Here is a 20,472-nt window from a genome sequence, read left to right as displayed (position 1 = left end):
GTCTCGTGTCAGCCTACAAGCTTCTGTCAACCCTAAGCCCCTCACGGTGGGCATTGCCGGGGACCACCCGCGTCAACTATCCATATTCCTTGCAATAATGATATGTTTACGAATGAACACACTTTGGAAGATAACTATTCTGTTGCTTATGATGATACTATACCTCTAATATATGATGATTACAATGATGAATATGATATTTTCAGTCCACCTACTATTGAGGAGAAAATTAATTATGATTACAATATGCCTCCTATATTTGATGATTATGGTGATGAGAATAATAATGATAGCTATTTTGTTGAATTTGATCCTACCATGAACTAGATTGTTGGATTTTATTAATGGTATCTTCTTAATGCTCTCTTTTACTTCAACGCATATTTCTTATGTGAGCATCTTCTCAAACTATTGTTCCTAGCTGAAAGGCGTTAAAGAAAAAACACTCTTGGGAGATAACGCATGTTTTATTTCTGTAATTTTTCTTTAGTTGAGTCTTGGAAGTTTTTACATCTGTAAAAGACTCTCCTTCTCCTTTTTACTTCGTTTTTGTGCCAAGAATAGCCTCTGATAGGAAGACGGTAAGATTTGGGAAGTTGATGTCCCGAAATAGATTCTGTGCTGCCACAAAGAAAATTATTACTCTCAGCCAGAACGTCGGATTGGTCTGACTTTTTTTGAGCATATGCCCTGGGTTATTATCTAACTTCCATTAGTTTTGAACTTTTCAATTTGAGCAACATAGGATTTTCAAAAAAATTGGTCTTTACCTATTGTTCTGTTTTGACAGATTTCTGCCACTATTTGCATTTGCCTCTTAATCTTTTTGTTTTTTTGTTTTTTTTAGATAAAGAGCATTTAAAAGAAGTTACTACAGTATCTAATGTTCTAATGGATGTTTTACTTGTGTTGAAACTGAGCCAAAGTGAATTTATTATCTTGAATACACTAATGTTGCTAATGAAAACTGTGTGAAGTTTTGTATGAAGGAAGTTTTCAAGTGTAGGGAGAGAAGAATGATGTGATTAGATGAAAGATGGACAAAATCTTAAGCTTGGTATTCCCATTTCACCCCAAAAAATATTCAAGAGGTACAAGCGTCAAAACTTCGGGATGCCCAAGGTACCCCCTTCTTCATCAACAAAAATATCAGGTCATCTTTCAAGACACTATATTTTTATTGTTTCATATACTATGTGTTGTTTTTGGAGCGTCTTTATTTTTATTTTGAATTTTATTTTGTTTTGTTTGCTGTAATCAACTTGGTTGGATCCTAGCATTCTTGTGTGGGAGATAGACACACTCCGCTTTTTCATGTGAATACTCGTATTCTTTACTTATATTTGCTGAGTATTGTTGTGCAGCTACTGCAATGCTTTTAGCTCTTATTTTTTCATGCATCTCTTGTTCAGAGCTTGTTAGTTTTATTTAGTTAGGTATGATTAGCTCTCTAGTCTTCATTGATAAATTATTATGAGAGTTGTTTCAAAAAAAGTTGATTGGTGTTGGAGAAGGGTAAAATATTTCATGCTTATAGTGGTGGAAAAGGAAGCTTGTTTAGACCGTGGCTTAGACTTTAACATGTCATGTTAGATATTATTTTAATTATATGATTAGTAGTTATTGTTCTAGTATGACTTGTCTCAAATAGCTGAGAGTGTTTAATGTCCTATTGAAAGAATCATGTGTTGTTTTAATCATACAAAAGCATAATATTGTGGTATTCTCCTTTAAATGTTTTATTTGGGTTGACTTGGCGCATGCTTACACCATGTTATGACTACAAACCAGTCACCTCAAGCCTCTCGGATCATTTAGCTTTTGATTTTTAATATCATTTTATGCTTTGATTAATAATGTTTTTTCGCTATGCATGATTATGGCCATTATTGCTCTCTTAGTTGGTCGCTCCCAGTCTCTTGCTAACCTTCACCTGTACTGACTATGAGCTCTATTCGTGCATCCAACTTCCATAAACCCAAAGTTTGACAAATGTGTCCACCATACCTACCTATATATGGTATTTCACCGCCACTCCAAAGTAAATTTCTTGTGTGCTACCTTTAAAACCTTCAAAAGCTATTACATTTTTCGTGTTCCTGTTTTAGCTCATGAGGAAGTGTCGGATGCTTTATTGTCTCTTTCATGTTTATTTGGCTTCACATCTTGACTAGCATGCATAATGTGCTAGTCCCTAATATTGCAAAAAGAGCAGGCAAACCGGTGCCCAGCCCACTAAATATGAAATAAACAAATAATCAAATAAATCTCCTAACACTAAGGGCTTAACAAATCATGAACTTAGTTTGTTTAAACAAAGGAGAAGATGAACTTTATTGTTCTCTATATGGGAGCCGCTCTTGAAGCCATTAAACATGAAATGATGACAAATCATTTGATGCCATCGTTGACATAGACATACATACCTCTCAAAATTATATGTTCAATACCTCTGTTTTATTCGAAAAAAGCTCTAGCACATGAGTAATCCCTGCTTCCCTCTGCGAAGGGCCTTTATTTTAGTTTTATGTTGAGTCTTCATCTTCTAAATTTATGCACCAATTGAGAGAACATAATTGTCATTCTGAGTATAATGTGCATAGTCCCAAGATTTATTATTGATTGATTCATGATTATGTTAATGGTTGTTCTCAAACTATTTATATTTAGTCACCCTTCGAACTTTACAGGTGTCCTGGCATTTATGTTTTGCTATTCCACGAAGGACAAGCTGAATACCACTTTGTTATGTTTTATCTATGCTCGAAACAAATAAATAGCTTTCAATGAATTATTATTCATGATCTTTTGTTTGTGCTACTTTTCATGTTGTAACATAGTTGCTATGTTACATTGTTAGAATTTTATCCATCATGCCTATGTTTAGAGTACTTTGATCTCAACTTGTAATGCTTTTACAATAACTTGATCAAGATCGTGTTGGCTGCATGTCACCTCAAAAATTATTTTGTTATCACTTACCTACTCGAGGACGAGCATGAGTTAAGCTTGGGGATGTTGATAAGTTGCAAACGTATCTATAATTTTTGATGCTCCATGCTTGTTTTACAACAATTGTTATATGTTTTGTTTACACTTCATGACATTTTATGCATTTTTTGGAATTAACCTATTAACAAGATGCCACAGTGGTAGTTCCTATTTTTTGCTGTTTTTGTATTTCAGAAAAGTTGTTCTGGAAATATTCTCGGAATTGGACGAAGCAAAAGCCAAAGTTCCTATTTTTCTATCACGAAGACGGAGTCCAAAGGGGAGACGGAGAAGAGCCGGGAGGCGGCCACACCACCCTAGGTGTGGCCCCCGTGGCCGCGCCTAGGCATGGTGTGCCCCCCCGGGCGCCCACGGACATCGCCCTTTCACCTATATATTGCTCCCGACGCGAAAACCCGAAATCAATCAGCCTCCATCCATGAAAAGTTCCGTAGCTCCGCTGCCATCGAAGACAAGTTTCGGTGGACATAAATCTATGTTCCGGCACCCTGCCGGGATGGGGAATTGCCCCCGGAGCCATCTCCATCGACTCCACCGCCATGTTCATCGCTGTTGCTGACTCCCATGATGAGGAGGGAGTAGTTCTCCCCCGAGGCTGAGGGCTTTACCGGTAGCTATGTGGTTTATCTCTCTCTCTCCCATGGTGTGATCTTTATGTGATCATGAGCTTTGTAATCTAATTTAATAAGTAGATGTTACTCTTCATCTATTATGCTACTCAAGTGGTTTTATTAATGTGATCTTCGGAGACACCTTGTCCCACGGTGTGAAGGTGACAATGTGCGCACCGTGTGTGGCTCTTAGGCTAAAGATTACAGAAATACTTATCATGAGTTATAATTTGTGTTGTATGTCTCTATGAAATTGTGGTGTTTGTTAGTACTATCTTTGGATGCTCAAAGTGACAGAGTGGTGTGTCCCTAGGTTTGGAATGCGAACTTTAAGGTGTGCTTTTGCAGCCCTACGCGGTGAATTGGTGTTCGTTATCCAACCAGAGAGTGGTTCATAGTAGCATAGTGAAGAGAAGATATTTATGTATTCAATTATGATATCATTGTTGAGAGTGGACAATAGTGAAAGTAAGATCCGTAGGCCTTGTTTCTAAGCATTGAAACACCATTTAAAACCAGTTCTGCTACATGTTTGCTTGCTGCCATTTTTATTTCAGATTGCAATTACCACTTATAATCATCCATATTACTTGTATTTCACTATCTCTTCGCCGAACTAGTGCATCTATACACCTGAGAAGTGTATTGGGTGTGTTGGGGACACAAGATACTTCTTGTATCTTAATTGCAGGGTTGCCTGAGAGGGATATATTTGACCTCTACCTCCCTGAGTTTGATAAACCTTGGGTGATTCACTTAAGAGAAACTTGCTGCTGTTCTACAACCTCTGCACTTGGAGGCCCAACACTGTCTACAAGAATAGAAGCGTGCGTAGACATCACGAGGGCAGTGTACTAGGCTACGTGGTTTCTCCGTACGGTTATAGTCGTCCCGGGGTCATCTAAGGGGTCACCTTGAGTTATTGAAAGGATCGTATGCCGCACCTAGAAGGGAGGGAGTGTAAATAGGTGCTACCAAATTTTATTTCTTTTTCAATTTAGGATTGACACAAAAGGTAAATTCTCTAGATATGCAACTAAGTGAATTTACCTAGATGACAAGCTACCAACTAAGCAAGCTAACACTAAGAAAGATGCAATAAACAATAAGGATAGCGCTAACCGAGAGTGGGGTATGCAAAAACAAAGGGATGATTCTCGTAGTTCTTTCCATTTGTGGGGAAGTACATCTACGTTGGAGGGGTGTGGCTGATGTCTACGGGTGCTTCTATTCTTGTAGACAGTGTTGGGCCTCCAAGAGCAGAGGTTTGTAGAACAGCAGCAAGTTTCCCTTAAGTGGATCACCCAAGGTTTATCGAACTCGGGGAGGAAGAGGTCAAAGATATCCCTCTCAAGCAACCCCGCAATCACGATACAAGAAGTCTCTTGTGTCCCCAACACACCTAATACACTTGTCGGATGTATAGGTGCACTAGTTCGGCGAAGAGATAGTGAAATACAAGTAGTATGGATGTATATGAGTGGTAATAACAATCTGAATAAAATATGGCAGCGAGTAAACATGCAACAGAACAGTAAATAAACGGAGTTTCGATGCTTAGAAACAAGGCCTAGGGATCATACTTTCACTAGTGGACACTCTCAACATTGCAATCATAAAGGGATATAAATAAGCACTTCACTATGCTACTTTGAATTACTCTCTGGCATTCATCATGTAGGCAAACCTTAAAGATGTATTCCCAAGTACTAATAAACACCCCACGCTGTCACTGTGAGCATTCATAAGAGGTACTAACACACCACAATTTCATAGAGACATCCAACTCAAATCATAACTCGATGAATAAGTATTCTGTGAAATATAGCCTAAGAGACCCACACGGTGCACACACTCGTCACATTTACACACGTGGGACAAGGAGTCTCCGGAGATCACATAAGTAAAATCCACTTGAATATCATAACGACATCTAGATTACAAGCTCATCATATGGATCTCAATCATGTAAGGCAGCTCATGAGATCATTGGATTGAAGTACATAGGAGAGACATTAACCACATAGCTACCGGTACAGCCCTTAGCCTCGATGGAGAACTACTCCCTCCTCATGGGAGACAGCAGCGTTGATGAAGATGGCGGTGGTGTCGATGGAGATGCCTTTCGGGGGCACTTCCCCGTCCCGGCGGCGTGCCGGAACAGAGACTCCTGTCCCCCAGATCTTGGCTTCGCGATGGCGGCGGCTCTGGAAGGTTTCTCGTACCGTGGCTTTTCCGTCTCGAGGTTTTAGGTCAGGGACCTTTAAATAGGCGAAGAGGCGGAGTCGGAAGGCTGATGGGGGCGCCACACAATAGGGGCGCGCCCCCTTGGGCCGCGCCGCCCGGCGTCCGGTGGCCCTGTGGCCCCCCTCCGGTGGCTCTCGGGTGTTCGGAAGCTTCGTGGAATTCTAAGATGCTCGGGCGTTGATTTCGTCCGATTCCGAGAATATTTCCTTACTAGGATTTACGAAACCAAAAACAGCGAGAAAACAGAACCGGCCCTTCGGCATCTCGTCAATAGGTTAGTTCCGGAAAACGCATAAATATGACATATAATGTGTATAAAACATGTGAGTATCATCATAAAAGTAGCATGGAACATAAGAAATTATAGATACGTTTGAGACGTATCAAGCATCCCCAAGCTTGGTTCCTACTCGCCCTCGAGTAGGTAAACGATAACAAGGATAATTTCTGAAGTGACATGCTATCATAATCTTGATCAATACTATTATAAAGCATATGAGATGAATGAAGTGATTCAAAGCAATGGGTAAAGACAATGAGTAAACAACTGAATCATATAGCAAAGACTTTTCATGAATAGTACTTTCAAGACAAGCATCAATAAGACTTGCATAAGAGTTAACTCATAAAGCAATAAATTCATAGTAGAAAGCTTTGAAGCAACACAAAGGAAGATATAAGTTTCAGCGGTTGCTTTCAACTTCAACATGTATATCTCATGGATATTTGTCAACATAAAGCAATATAACAAGTGCAATAAGTAAACATGTAAGAATCAAGGCACAGTTAACACAAGTGTTTGCTTCTAAGATTGAAAGAAGTAGGTAAACTGACTCAACAATAAAGTAAAAGATAGGCCCTTCGCAGAGGGAAGCATGGATTACTATTTTTGTGCTAGAGCTTTTCATTTTGAAAACATAGAATTTTTTTTGTCAACGGTAGTAATAAATCATATGTGTTATGCATAATATATCCTATAAGTTGCAAGCCTCATGCATTGTATACTAATAGTGCTCGCACCTTGTCCTAATTAGCTTGAATTAACACGGATTATCATTGCATAGCATATGTTTTAACCAAGTGTCACAAAGGGGTACCTCTATGCCGCCTGTACAAAGGTCTAAGGAGAAAGCTCGCATTGGATTTATTCTCAACTTAGACATCCATACCAGGACAACATAGACAACAGATAATGGACTCCTCTTTAATGCATAAGCATTCATCAACAATTAATATTCTCATAAGAGATTGAGGATTGATTGTCCAAACTGAAACTTCCACCATGAATCATGGCTTTAGTTAGCGGCCCAATGTTCTTCTCTAACAATATGCATACTCAAACCATTTGATCATGAAAATCTCCCTTACTTCAGACAAGACGAACATGCATAGCAACTCACATGATATTCAACAAAGGTAAAAGTTGATGGCGTCCCCAGGAACATGGTTACCGCTCAACAAGCAACTTATTAAGAAATAAGACACATAAGTACATATTCTTCACCACAATAGTTTTTAAGGCTATTTGTCCCATGAGCTATATATTGCAAAGGCAAAGAATAGAAATTTTAAAGGTAGCACTCAAGTAATGTACTTTGGAATGGCGGAGAAATACCATGTAGTAGGTAGGTATGGTGGACACAAATGGCATGGTTATTGGCTCAAGGATTTGGATGCACGAGAAGAATTCCTCTCAATACAAGGCTAGGCTAGCAAGGTTGTTTGAAGCAAACTCAAGTATAAAAGGTGCAGACAAAGCTCACATATGAACATATTGTAACTATTATAAGACTTTATATTGTCTCCTTGTTGTTCAAACACCTCAACCGGAAAATATCTAGACTCTAGAGATCAATCATGCAAACCAAATTTTAACAAGCTCTATGTAGTTATTCATTAATGGGTACAAGGTACATGATGCAAGAGCTTAAACATGATCTATATGAGCACAACAATTGCCAAGTATCACATTATTCAAGACATTATACCAATTACCACATGAAGCATTTTCTGTTTCCAACCATATAACAATTAACGAAGCAGTTTCAACCTTCGCCATGAACATTAAAAGCTAAGAACACATGTGTTCATATGAACCATCGGAGCGTGTCTCTCTCCCACACAAGCATTTATTCAGAGAATGAAAATAACAAAACAAAAATAAAAGCACACAGACGCTCCAAGTAAAGTACATAAGATGTGACCGAATAAAAATATAGTTTCAAGAGAAGAAACCTGATAATTTGTCGATGAAGAAGGGGATGCCTTGGGCATCCCCAAGCTTAGATGCTTGAGTCTTCTTGAAATATGCAGGGATGAACCACGGGAGCATCCCCAAGCTTAGACTTTTCACTCTTCTTGATCATAGTATATCATCCTCCTCTCTTGACCCTTGAAAACTTCCTCCACACCAAACTCAAAACAAACTCATTAGAGGGTTAGTGCATAATCAAAAATTCACATGTTCAGAGGTGACACAATCATTCTTAACACTTCTGGACATTGCACAAAGCTACTGGAAGTTAATGGAACAAAGGAACCCATTCAACACAGCAAAAGAGGCAATGCGAAATAAAAGGTAGAATCTGTCAAAACAGAACAGTCCGTAAAGACGAATTTTTAAGAGGCACCAGACTTGCTCAGATGAAAATGCTCAAATTGAATGAAAGTTGCGTACATATCTGAGGATCACGCACGTAAATTGGCAGATTTTTCTGAGTTACCTACAGAGAATCATACCCAAATTCGTGACAGCAAGAAATCTGTTTCTGCGCAGTAATCCAAATCTAGTATGAACCTTACTATCAAAGACTTTACTTGGCACAACAATGCAATAAAATAAAGATAAGGAGAGGTTGCTACAGTAGTAACAACTTCCAAGACTCAAATATAAAACAAAATTGTTGTAGTAAAATAAACACATGGGTTATCTCCCAAGAAGTGCTTTCTTTATAGCCATTAAGATGGGCTCAGCAGTTTTAATGATGCACTCGCAAGAAATAAGAGTTGAAGCAAAAGAGAGCATCAAGAAGCAAATTCAAAACAAATTTAAGCCTAACATGCTTCCTATGCATAGGAATCTTGTAAATAAACAAATTCATGAAGCATAATGCAACAAGCATAGAAAGACTAGACAAGCGTAACTTCAAGATTTTCAGCATATAGAGAGGTGTTTTAGTAACATGAAAACTTCTACAACCATATTTTCCTCTCTCATAATAACTTTCAGTAGCATCATGAACAAACTCAACAATATAACTATCACATAAAGCATTCTTATCATGAGTCTCATGCATAAAATTATTACTCTCCACATAAGCATAATCAATTTTATTAGTAATAGTGGGAGCAAATTCAACAAAGTAGCTATCATTATTATTCTCATCATCAAATATAGGAGGCATATTGTAATCATAATTAAACTTACTCGTCCATAGTAGGTGGCACCAAAAGACCACTATCATTATAATCATCATATATGGGAGGCATATCATAATCAACATAAACTTTCTCCTCAATACCCGGAGGGCTAAAGAGATCATTTTCATCAAAACCGACCTCCCCAAGCTTAGAATTTTCTATATCATTATCAACAATGGTGTTCAAAGCGTTCATACTAATATTACTACTAGCATGCCAATAAGATTCCATAGGTTTTTAAATTTTCGCATTAAACCATTCATGTCTTGACTCAGGAAATAGTACAAAAAGCTCACAGATGTTTTCCATTACGCCTAACTAGTGTAAACAAGAAACAAAAAGATGCAATTGCAGGATCTAAAGGAAATAGCTTCGAACACTCACACAATGGCGCCAGAAAAGTACTTGTTACCCGGGACCGGAGTATGAGTGCCTTTTACCTTTCCTCCCAGGCAACGGCGCCGTGAAAAGTGCTTGATGTCTACGGGTGCTTCTATTCTTGTAGACGGTGTTGGGCCTCCAAGAGCAGAGGTTTGTAGAACAGCAGCAAGTTTCCCTTAAGTGGATCACCCAAGGTTTATCGAACTCGGGGAGGAAGAGGTCAAAGATATCCCTCTCAAGCAACCCCTGCAATCACGATACAAGAAGTCTCTTGTGTCCCCAACACACCTAATACACTTGTCGGATGTATAGGTGCACTAGTTCGGCGAAGAGATAGTGAAATACAAGTAGTATGGATGTATATGAGTGGTAATAACAATCTGAATAAAATATGGCAGCGAGTAAAAATGCAACGTAACGAGTAAATAAACGGAGTTTCGATGCTTAGAAACAAGGCCTAGGGATCATACTTTCACTAGTGGACACTCTCAACATTGCAATCATAAAGGGATAGAAATAAGCACTTCACTATGCTACTCTGAATTACTCTCTGGCAAGATAACGAACTCTAATTCATCATGTAGGCAAACCTTAAAGATGTATTCCCAAGTACTAATAAACACCCCACGTTGTCACTGTGAGCATTCATAGGAGGTACTAACACACCACAATTTCATAGAGACATCCAACTCAAATCATAACTCGGTGAATAAGTATTCGTGAAATATAGCCTAAGAGACCCACACGGTGCACACACTGTCACCTTTACACACGTGGAACAAGGAGTCTCTGGAGATCACATAAGTAAAATCCACTTGAATAGCATAACGACATCTAGATTACAAGCTCATCATATGGATCTCAATCATGTAAGGCAACTCATGAGATCATTGTATTGAAGTACATAGGAGAGAGATTAACCACATAGCTACCGGTACAGCCCTTAGCCTCGAAGGAGAACTACTCCCTCCTCATGGGAGACAGCAGCGTTGATGAAGATGGCGGTGGTGTCGATGGAGATGCCTTCCTGGGGAACTTCCCCGTTCCGACGGCGTGCCGGAACAGAGACTCCTGTCCCCCAGATCTTGGCTTCGCGATGGCGGCGGCTCTGGAAGGTTTCTCGTACCGTGGCTTTTCCGTCTCGAAGTTTTAGGTCAGGGACCTTTAAATAGGCGAAGAGGCGGAGTCGGAAGGCTGATGGGGGCGCCACACAATAGGGGGGCGCGCCCCCCCTTGGGCCGCGCCGCCCTGGCGTCTGGTGGCCCTGTGGCCCCCCTCTGGTGGCTCTCGGGTGTTCTGGAAGCTTCGAGGAATTCTAAGATGCTGGGCGTTGATTTCGTCCGATTCCGAGAATACTTCCTTACTAGGATTTCTGAAACCAAAAACAGCAGAAAACAGCAACTGGCCCTTCGGCATCTCGTCAATAGGTTAGTTCCGGAAAACTCATAAATATGACATATAATGTGTATAAAACATGTGAGTGTCATCATAAAAGTAGCATGGAACATAAGAAATTATAGATACGTTTGAGACGTATCAGTGGCCGCCGCAAAGGCCAGACCAACACCACAAAGGCCTCACCCTATGCTCTGGTAAGAAATGTCACCAAGTCCTAGCTCACTTGTCCACTAATGAATTTCCTCGAGGCGAAAACCGGGCCCTTACAAGGTTCTTGGGCCACGCATCCACAACCTAATCGGAGGATCCCAAGGCTTTTACAGCACAACAACAAGTTATCAATGGTGTAGATGACAACTAGGGTTTCCAAAGGAAAATCTAGCCAAAGGGGCCCTCAAGTGAATCAGAGCGAAATCAAATCGCTTTGGCAGGATGTAGATCGTGGTGTTTTCCTTCGATTCTCCAAATATCAAGAGCTTTAGGTGGTTGACAGAGGAGATCTAGTGATTTTTGTGGCTCAGCAATTAGGATTCTTCTTGGTAAGCGTAACACCCCGACCATCCCCCAGCTGGGCATGTTACCCCTGGCAGCTCTCTAGGATCTCTAGACTGGCCCCAATGACCAACACTAGTCTTTTCTGCGCACTTTGTCGTCACCCGTGCGCACTTTTGAAGAACTTCCCGGTCGGTCACCCATCCTCAAATCGCTCCAGGCTAAGCACACTTAACCTCAAAGTTCTTTGGGAATGAGCTTCTAAAAAAGAAGTTGCAACTTGTTGATATGAGTATCCTATCAATCTATTGAGCCCTGGGCCAGGATGTCACACTCATCCCTCCTTAGAAGATCGACGCCCTCGACGACCAACCCCAAGTTAGTAACATCCCCTCTTGGCACACGTCCATGCGTCTAGTGCCGGCACATTGCCATGATGTGTGCCACGACGGGCCACACCAGCCATGCACCACATGCCCGAACCTCCTGACTCACACACGCTCGTATTACCGCGAAGGTCAGCTCTAATACCAAATGTAACACCTCGACCATCCCCCGGCTGAGCCTGTTACCCCTAGCAGCTCTCTAGGATCTCTAGACTGGCCCCACAAACCAACACTAGTATTTTCTGTGCAGTTTGTCCTCACTTGTGCGCACCCGGGAAGAACTTCCCGGTCGGTCACCCATCCTTAAATCGCTCCAGGACAAGCACACTTAACCTCGAAGTTCTTTGGGGATGAGCTTATGGAAAAGAAGTTGCAACTTTTTGATATGAGTATCCTATCAATCCTATTGAGCCCTAGGTCAGGATGTCACACGCAGGACGAGCAGCTTGAGGTGGAAGATGAAGTGGGGTACTTATACCCCTCCAAGAAATCCAGCCATTGGAGAAATCTGGGGCCTGGATTATTCGGCCGCATGAAATATCCGACTTTTGCAAATATCCGACCAAATATCCGAGGTACACTGAGACCAATACTCTTAAGTCCTTGGCCAAAATTTGGGGCCCGAATATTTCACAATAATCTGACCCGGATTATCTAGCCCGGGGCATATTTCTACATCTCCTTTTTCAGTAAAGATTGATCGAATACATTTGAGTTTCGATGCTTATGAGCGAAAACAATGTGAATATCCTGCACCACTTATCATACTATTAAATCATTACTAATGTTGTTATCTAACACACAAAACCATAATGATGGAGAGATGTTCTTTCAACGTTGTGCAGGAAATCTGTACGGACTAGTGGTCTCCTACATGACGGGGATCACCCCCTTACCGAGCAATGATTGGCCAAGCTTCCCACCATACAATCCTCGGTCCACTTAGCTAGACAGGTCGTACAAGTGCTTCGTAGTAGGCATAGTGGCGTCCCCAGGCCTCAACAAGGGAGTCTCCAACCCATCAGGAACAGATAAACCAGATCGCGGAGTAGTTAAAAACGGCTGAAGATTCGAACATGGAGGGCCTAGAAATGGAACTCATGGAGGCTTATCGTGCGCATGCAGCAGCAATGGTCACTATGGAAAGGCGCCTTCCGGAAGCTACCACCGGAACTCCACCACTGGACACTTCGAAGCGCAATCGCGCCAAAGGGAGCTCAACGGCAGGCACCTACACCAACTCCAGCAATGACGACATCTGGTCCATTCCTATTCCGGAAGGCGGCGTCAAACTAGCAAGGACGCCTCTTGCAGGCAGCGTGAGCGTGGACGGTTGCCCGAGCGACGTAGCCACCACCGGGGGCGAGCCGATGAAGGTACACGTCAGCCGAGGACAGGGGAGGCCCCTCGGCTTAAAGGAGGCCGCATCCTGGAGGGACACCGGAATGAGGAGCACGTCATCCCAAACATCGACAATGAAGCCCCTCGATACCAAACGACAAACCGTTTTGAAGGTTTTGTCTAGGAGATATGTGCGATGTTGGTCGAGTTACTATTGTGAGGGAGATTGCGTGGTTTTGTTCATCTCCGACCCCTAATTTTACCTAACACTTCTTAATAATATATAATATATGAAACTTCTGCTTCTAAATAATAAATAATATTTACATGCGTGCATCAACGGAGGTGGAATCCATGGACTTTCCTCTCTTGTGAAAAAAAACAAAGATATATGACGATATGCAACTTTTTTGAGAACTCGCAGGAGATCTACAAATCATTGTATTAAGTGAAAGAAGAAAGACATAGAGGTTTAGAGGTTACAACCATGATATGCAACTTGGTCAAAACAGAAATATCAGTCAATCAAGGACAATCTAATTAACATATGTATGCAAATTTGTGTTTCCCGTGTTGCCGATATGAGCATGACTTTTCTCATACAGAGAGAGCACATGCATGCAAGAATCTACCACCTCATGGTGGCATCAGCTAAATCCAAAAAAAATATGATTTTTATATGTTTTTAAACATCATAGTGATATTCACTGTTTGAGAGCGGGTCTCTTAAGTGTTTTCAGCTACTAAAGGCTTATATCGTACCACTGAGCCTTACATTGATTTTGCATGACGTAGGAATTTGACCACATCTTGACCATTCTTTCTCGGCTGCCTATATATTCCTCGCAAAATCTAATTATTGCCTGAGCTCTTTCTTGTCCTACGCGGTGCTCACCCGTCACGCACGTCGGATCAAAATCAGGCGGTGGGATAGCTTTTCAGCGGGGACCACGCACACGTGCCTCTCCTCTCTTCCACCCCGTCCTCACCTCATCCCCACCCGCATATCTCAAAGAAAATCCCCACCCATCTTCTCTCCTGTGAACTCAAACCGAGATTGATTGGACCCCAAATTGAGTGGATCCTTGAGGTCGGCGGAGGAGGTGCGGGAGGCGCTGGTGATGCGGACTGCCGGCGACCGCGCTCCCAGGCGAAGGGCGGCAGCCATGGCCTTGGTACGGCTGTGGGGAAGAGAGGAATGAGCAGCGCCGGTCCTCCAGACACGAAGGGCGGCGGCCATGTGCCGGTGCGGATAGAGGGATTGCACACCCGTGCTTACGAGGCGAGAGGCCGCGACAGGCATTCGAGCGGGTGGGCGGGGTATTAGGCTGGTGATGCGGCAGTGAGATGGCCGTCGAGGAGGCGCTCCGGCTCCGCGAGGCCGGCGCCGCCGCCGAAAAGGTTTGGTGCGCAACCGTAGGCCCTGCCGAGGAAGGCGAAACGCTCGGCACGCGCTCCCACGGCTGCGCCCTCCACGATCTCCAGCACCTCCACGGCCCAGTCGCTCCTTCTGGTTGGTAATTTTGTCTTGCGCATGTTCTGATCTCCTCGTTCGCTGCCTGTAGATGGTTGTTTTCGCTTATAGAGCAGTACTCCAGCATGTAGTACTAGCTGATGTTCTGTGTATTTTTAAGATCCAGCATGTAGTGTTTGCCCAGATTCCTTTTGGATTTTCTACATCTTTGTATTTTTTACATCTAAATACTATTTTGTTACATTTATGGATTGTGTTTGGATTTTCTACATCTCTGTATTTTTTACATCTAAATACTATTTTGTTACATGTACTAAGGGACATCTCTGATTTTTTTTACATCTAATTAGTGTTTTTTACATCTAATTAGTATTTGTTTGTTACATCTAATTAATATTTTCTTACGTCTAATTAATATTTGTTTGTTACATCTAATTAATAATTTTTTACATCTAATTAGTTTCAAGCGGGAGGATATATTTAGTTCAAGCAGTAGATAAACTGTTGTTACACCACCATGTTTATTCCACACAATTTGGTCAAATATCTAGCCTATTTTATACATCTTAATGCAAATCAAACATATGATAATTACATGCAATAAAAAAATATGTGTATTTTCCCATCAGAGATGTTACTCCGCTATATTTTTGCGTGAGTTTCTTCTGTTACATACAGGGCGCCACCATGTTCTGAATGAAGATGTATTTTTTGCAGAAGCAATATTTACCTCGTAAATCTTGATGCTTGCTTTGTTACTTTCGGTACTCCTGCTGGAGTGATCTGGCCCTCTAATTTTTTTCGTTGTTCAGTTACATGAAATTTCCTCTGTAACTAGTTCTGCTTATGAAGTTTTGTTGCCGCCAACAGTCGAAGGATACTACTTATATTTGGACTTTGGACCACACCTGTTGATGCTAAGACGCGCTTTCGCATGCATAAAACAAAGCGGGAAAGGGGCTCCGGGTCACATTTCCTCTTTCGGCAATGTGTCGCTATCATATCCTGGGACCATCTGCCTTTTCCGGTAAATTTCGGTTCCGACAGCAGGGGCACTCCCTAAGACTAAATGGTAACCGCGCACCGCGTAGAAACGTCCTATATTCCTTCCTTGATTCTTTCTCTTCCCTCTCCAAGTTACCCCATTTCGTTCTTCCATCCCCTTTGCTTTCGGCCTTTCGCGACACGTTGTTCGCTTGTGAGACTGCCAGTGCCATCCATATTTACTTGCAGCCAGCTTGTGGGTTTGTGGCATCAAAGCCTTCTCCTTTCAGTTGCATGCCCAGTTGCCCACCATCAAAGTGTCCCAAATGTACCCGTATCTTCAGCTCTGTGTACTGCTCGTCGCCATTCTCTCGGCCGTAGCAACTGCTGAACGATGGAGGGAGATCAGCGGCAGCAACCAATGGAACGGCCTTCTAGACCCCCTCGACATTGAAGTCCGGCGCGCCGTCATCCGCTACGGCGAGCTGGCACAGGCGACGTCGGACGCCTTCATCGGCGACCTGGCGTCACCGTACGCCGGCTCTTCCCGGTACGGCCCGTCCTCCTTCTTCTACAAGGTCCAGGCGTCCAACCCAGGCGAGTACCGCGTGACGCGGTTCATCTACGCGACGTCGAGCGTCCGGCTGCCCGACGGGTTCATGACGAGGCCGCTGCCAGAGGGCGCGTGGAGCAGGGAGTCCAACTGGATGGGGTACGTCGGGGTGGCCACCGACGCCGGCGCGGCGGCGCTCGGGAGGCGGGACATCGTGGTGGCGTGGCGCGCGACGAGGCGGACGGTGGAGTGGGTCAGCGACCTGGACTTCGTGCTGGTGCCGGCGGCCGGCGTCGTCGGGCCGGGGCAGGGCTGGTCGCAGCCGGCGGTGCACAGAGGGTTCCTGTCCGTGTACATGTCCAAGAATCCCACGTCGCGGTTCAACAAGCAGAGCGCGCGCGAGCAGGTAAATTAGTTATGTTGTGACTTCTTAGGTTACCAGTCTTAAATTATCTACATTTCTGAAGGTGATATGGTAACTACCATGAAATTCCGTGATCAGTTCCAGCTGGAGTATTCTCTAATCATCTCATAGCATTAGAATAGTTTGGTACCGGTAGTCCCAGCTGGATGGAGTTGTTCGCTTCTTCTGCAGAGCATGAAGTTGTCCACACTTTTGCATTGCCTAGAATTGGTACTTATATTGGTACTGGTAGTCCCATTCCAGCTGGGGTAGGTCGCTGTTCTTCTGCAGCGCATAAATTCGTCCACACTTCTGCATGGGTCTTCGTCAAGATTGGGACGCGCTGTTGTGTCATCCCAACATCCGACTGAAGTTGGATACCGACACCGCCGACGCAAAACGTAGGAAATTGCAGTGTGCAAACTCGACACGTTTCACACTCGTTCTGCTGAATTCACGCACAATCCGACAACCTCTTCTCTGAACAGACTGAACTTCACATGGTGTTGTTAATAGGGGTTGCTGGTTTTCTCTAGACCTAACAGTCTAGCAGAGCATCGGGACCTGTTTCTGTTTGGAACATCTGCATTTCATACCTTTCTGAGGGCTTGTTTGATTCTTTTTTCTAAACGGAGGCAAAAACTTGATTGATTCATATGATAGAAAAAGTAAAGGAATATGATAGAAAATCTTAGAGAATTACTAGTAGTTGTTTGATGGTATTATAGGAAAACCACATAAAACTTTCTTCTGCTGTAGGAATTTTACAAAGAGCTCATATTCTTGGACCGCACATTCCCCCCCACCTTCCCCCAACCTGCTCCCAAGCCGCTACAGTAGCTGCTCCCTTCCTCTTCTTCTCCGGACTGCTCCTTCCTCCTCTCCACCGGAGTAGCCGGCCGGAGATGGAGAGGAGATAGCGCCGGCTGTATATATGTAGGATCTTCTCCTAGCTTTCGTCCCCTAGTGGCGTCTTGGAGCTATGCCTCAGATCTAGGCGACAAGATCTGGGGATTAGGGTTCTTATCCCTGCAGCTATGTCTCTGGTCGGAGCATACGAGCGAGGAGAGAGCCACCGTCTCTGATAATAAAGTAGTTGTCGCGGAGCTGCTATTGCTGCTGAGGAGCTGTGAAGCGGAGCCCCCCCTGGCTGGCCATGGAGGCGAGGAGGAGGGGCGATGCTTTCTGCGGCACGCAGCAGAGCTTCTTCTGGCCGGCCGTGGAGGCGAGGAGGAGAAGCTAAGCTGTGTGCTCTCCCCGGCGGAGCAGAAATCCAGGTTCTTCTCTCTGGCTCTGGGTGTGGTGAGGTCTTGGGCTGTTCTACCTCCTCCTTGTGGTCGTGGAGACAGACAGGAGGGTGACAGCCCCAGTGCTCGTCGATCTGGAGTCAAGAGGCACATGGGTGAGCGTGCGGTGATCACCGTGTTGGAAGCTCTCTTTGGCGGCAGACATCAAGCGTCGGCGCCGTCAGCCGCCGCTATTTTTGGCCAAGGGGGCCTCTCCGCACCTCGGAAGAACCAGCTCCGGGGAGTATCTACTTCCTCCAGGCCGAAGTGCTGAGGGGGAAGATCTTTGATCTTGGCTTGGTGATCCATCCTGGCGACGAACCAAGTGGCGCAGTCCCCGGCGTCGCCACCAGCGACCATGGCCCAAGATCCAGTCGACGCGGTGGAGAAGAAGGACCCGATTGCTTTCTTTTTTATCTTTCTGGGTTACTTTTTTAGGATCTCTGGACTCTTGTGCTATTGTTTTCAAAGCCAAGGTCCTCTCTGTAATTGTTCCCACCGACTAATGAAGCTTCCAGGCCCTTCGTGGCCTTATCTGTTAAAAAAAAAACATAGCTAATGGAAAATTTCCTACAGAAATAATTTGAAGGTCCACAGGAAAGATTCTATAGGTTCTATTCCTAAATCAAACGACAGTCATAGGGGAAAAAAACAATATCCATAAGAATACAACCCCGTGAGAATTCTAGGTAGTTCCTACAAATCAAACAAGTCCTTGATAGTTGAGAAGAAAGGAAAATTCACATGCTCCAAATTTTACGCAGGTACTGACTGAAGTAGGAAGGCTGCTGGACACCTACAAGAACGAGAACTGCAGCATCACCATAACCGGCCACAGCCTCGGAGCCGCGCTGTCCACGCTCAACGCCGTCGACCTGGTCGCCAACGGGCTCAACGTCCGGGGCTCGTCCCGGATCCCCGTGCCCGTCACGGCCATCCTCTTCGGCGGGCCCCGTGTCGGCGACGAGCAGTTCAAGAAGGCCTTCGACTCCATGGCTGGCGCCGGCCTCAGCCTGCTCCGCGTCCGCAATGCCCTCGACATCGTGCCCACCATCCTGCCCTCCCTGCTCTACAGGGATGTCGGCGCCGAGCTGCTTGTCGACACGCGCAAGTCGCCGTACCTCAAGAATCCGGTGGGCCCTGCCCAGTGGCACAACCTCGAGTGCTACTTGCACGCGGTCGCCGGCACTCAGGGGGCGGGCGACGGCGCGGGGTTCAGCCTGGAGGTCGACCGCGACGTGGCGCTCGTCAACAAGGAAGAGGACGCGCTCAAGGACCAGTACCCCGTGCCGGCCAAGTGGTGGGAGGAGAATAACAAGGGCATGGTGAAGAACGCCACTGGACACTGGGTATTGAACGATCACGAGGAGGGCAACCTTGCCTTGTGATGATCTTTTTTTTTTGTGTGCGTGGGGGTAAGATTGTGGAATGCATCGTGTTTAACACCTCTTACGAAAGTAATACCGCCTCTAATTCAAAATGTACCAACGAAACTTTCTATATTTGAAGGCATTTGTGATGAATAGATATTTTGTACTCGTTCTTGTAGGTGTCCATAACTTGCAAAATAGCAGTGACAACCCGTGCGCAACTTAGAAAATATGAGTTAGAACTAATGCATAACTGCAAAATAGCAGTGGCAACCCATGCGCAACTAATAAATAGTTGTAGTAACTAAGAAAATATCAGTTACAATCCATACGCGACTAAGAAAATATCTATTGTGAAACGCTAGCATATGTGCTACCGAGGTACATTTATATACAACATACACCTCTAACCAGTGTGTAACTGAAACACGATTATAATCGATGTGCATTTGGATATTCATGTAGTGTTCGTTTTTCCGTGTCCCCTTGTAAGCGAACTAGGTGTAATTCTTTTCAGCATCTTGCTTGCCTTTTTGGCTTGTTGCATGGTGTGAAACCGAAGACAAATCAAAAGCCCACATTTTTCATTGTGCTTTTCTCCTCTCATGTGTGAGTAGATCCCCATAGGCATGGGATATGTAGCGGATTTGTGAGATATGATGTGTCTATTTTATTCCATCTATTTCTGAGTTACGATTGTGATGATTATATATGATAATTGATGTCTATGTGCACTAATGATGTTATCTAATTTAAGGGTCCATTTAACATGGTCTTGAGAACTCACGGACAAGAACTTTTTTGCTAGCGAATCGGTGACCCCCCGAGTGACATGGCCGATATCAAAGAGGATCTAACATAACTCGAGGAAAACAATGAGCCACCAAGCTTAAAGCTCTGATCTAGTTTAACTATCTTAATAAATATGTTGACCATGGTTTTGGTAACAAGCAGAAGAATCACTAGAGTCAGATGAAATCTACCAAGATGAGTCTTGCTCTCATTTAGGCTGCTTGCCTTCTCACATATAAATAAGAAGAATCATATTCACGTATCACACTTATTTATATTCAGTATCACTGACGAGGGTGCTCCCCGGGAATACCCACCATGA

At 43.8% G+C, this 20,472-nt stretch overlaps 1 protein-coding gene across 1 annotated transcript; it reads left to right on the top strand.

The window, feature by feature from the left end:
- Nucleotides 1–14,279: 14,279 nt before the first annotated feature.
- Nucleotides 14,280–19,530, top strand: LOC124668479 (phospholipase A1-II 3-like). Its single transcript, XM_047205607.1, has 2 exons — nt 14,280–16,705; nt 18,753–19,530. The coding sequence occupies exons 1-2, from the start codon at nt 16,073–16,075 to the stop codon at nt 19,374–19,376; spliced, it is 1,257 nt and encodes a 418-aa protein (XP_047061563.1). The 5' UTR covers nt 14,280–16,072; the 3' UTR covers nt 19,377–19,530.
- The last annotated feature ends 942 nt before the right edge of the window (nt 19,531–20,472 follow it).

This window comes from Lolium rigidum, chromosome 6 (assembly GCF_022539505.1).
Source record: "Lolium rigidum isolate FL_2022 chromosome 6, APGP_CSIRO_Lrig_0.1, whole genome shotgun sequence".
NCBI lineage: Eukaryota > Viridiplantae > Streptophyta > Magnoliopsida > Poales > Poaceae > Lolium > Lolium rigidum.
Note: the sequence above shows the minus strand (reverse complement) of the source record. Positions and strands in the feature narration are given on the sequence as shown.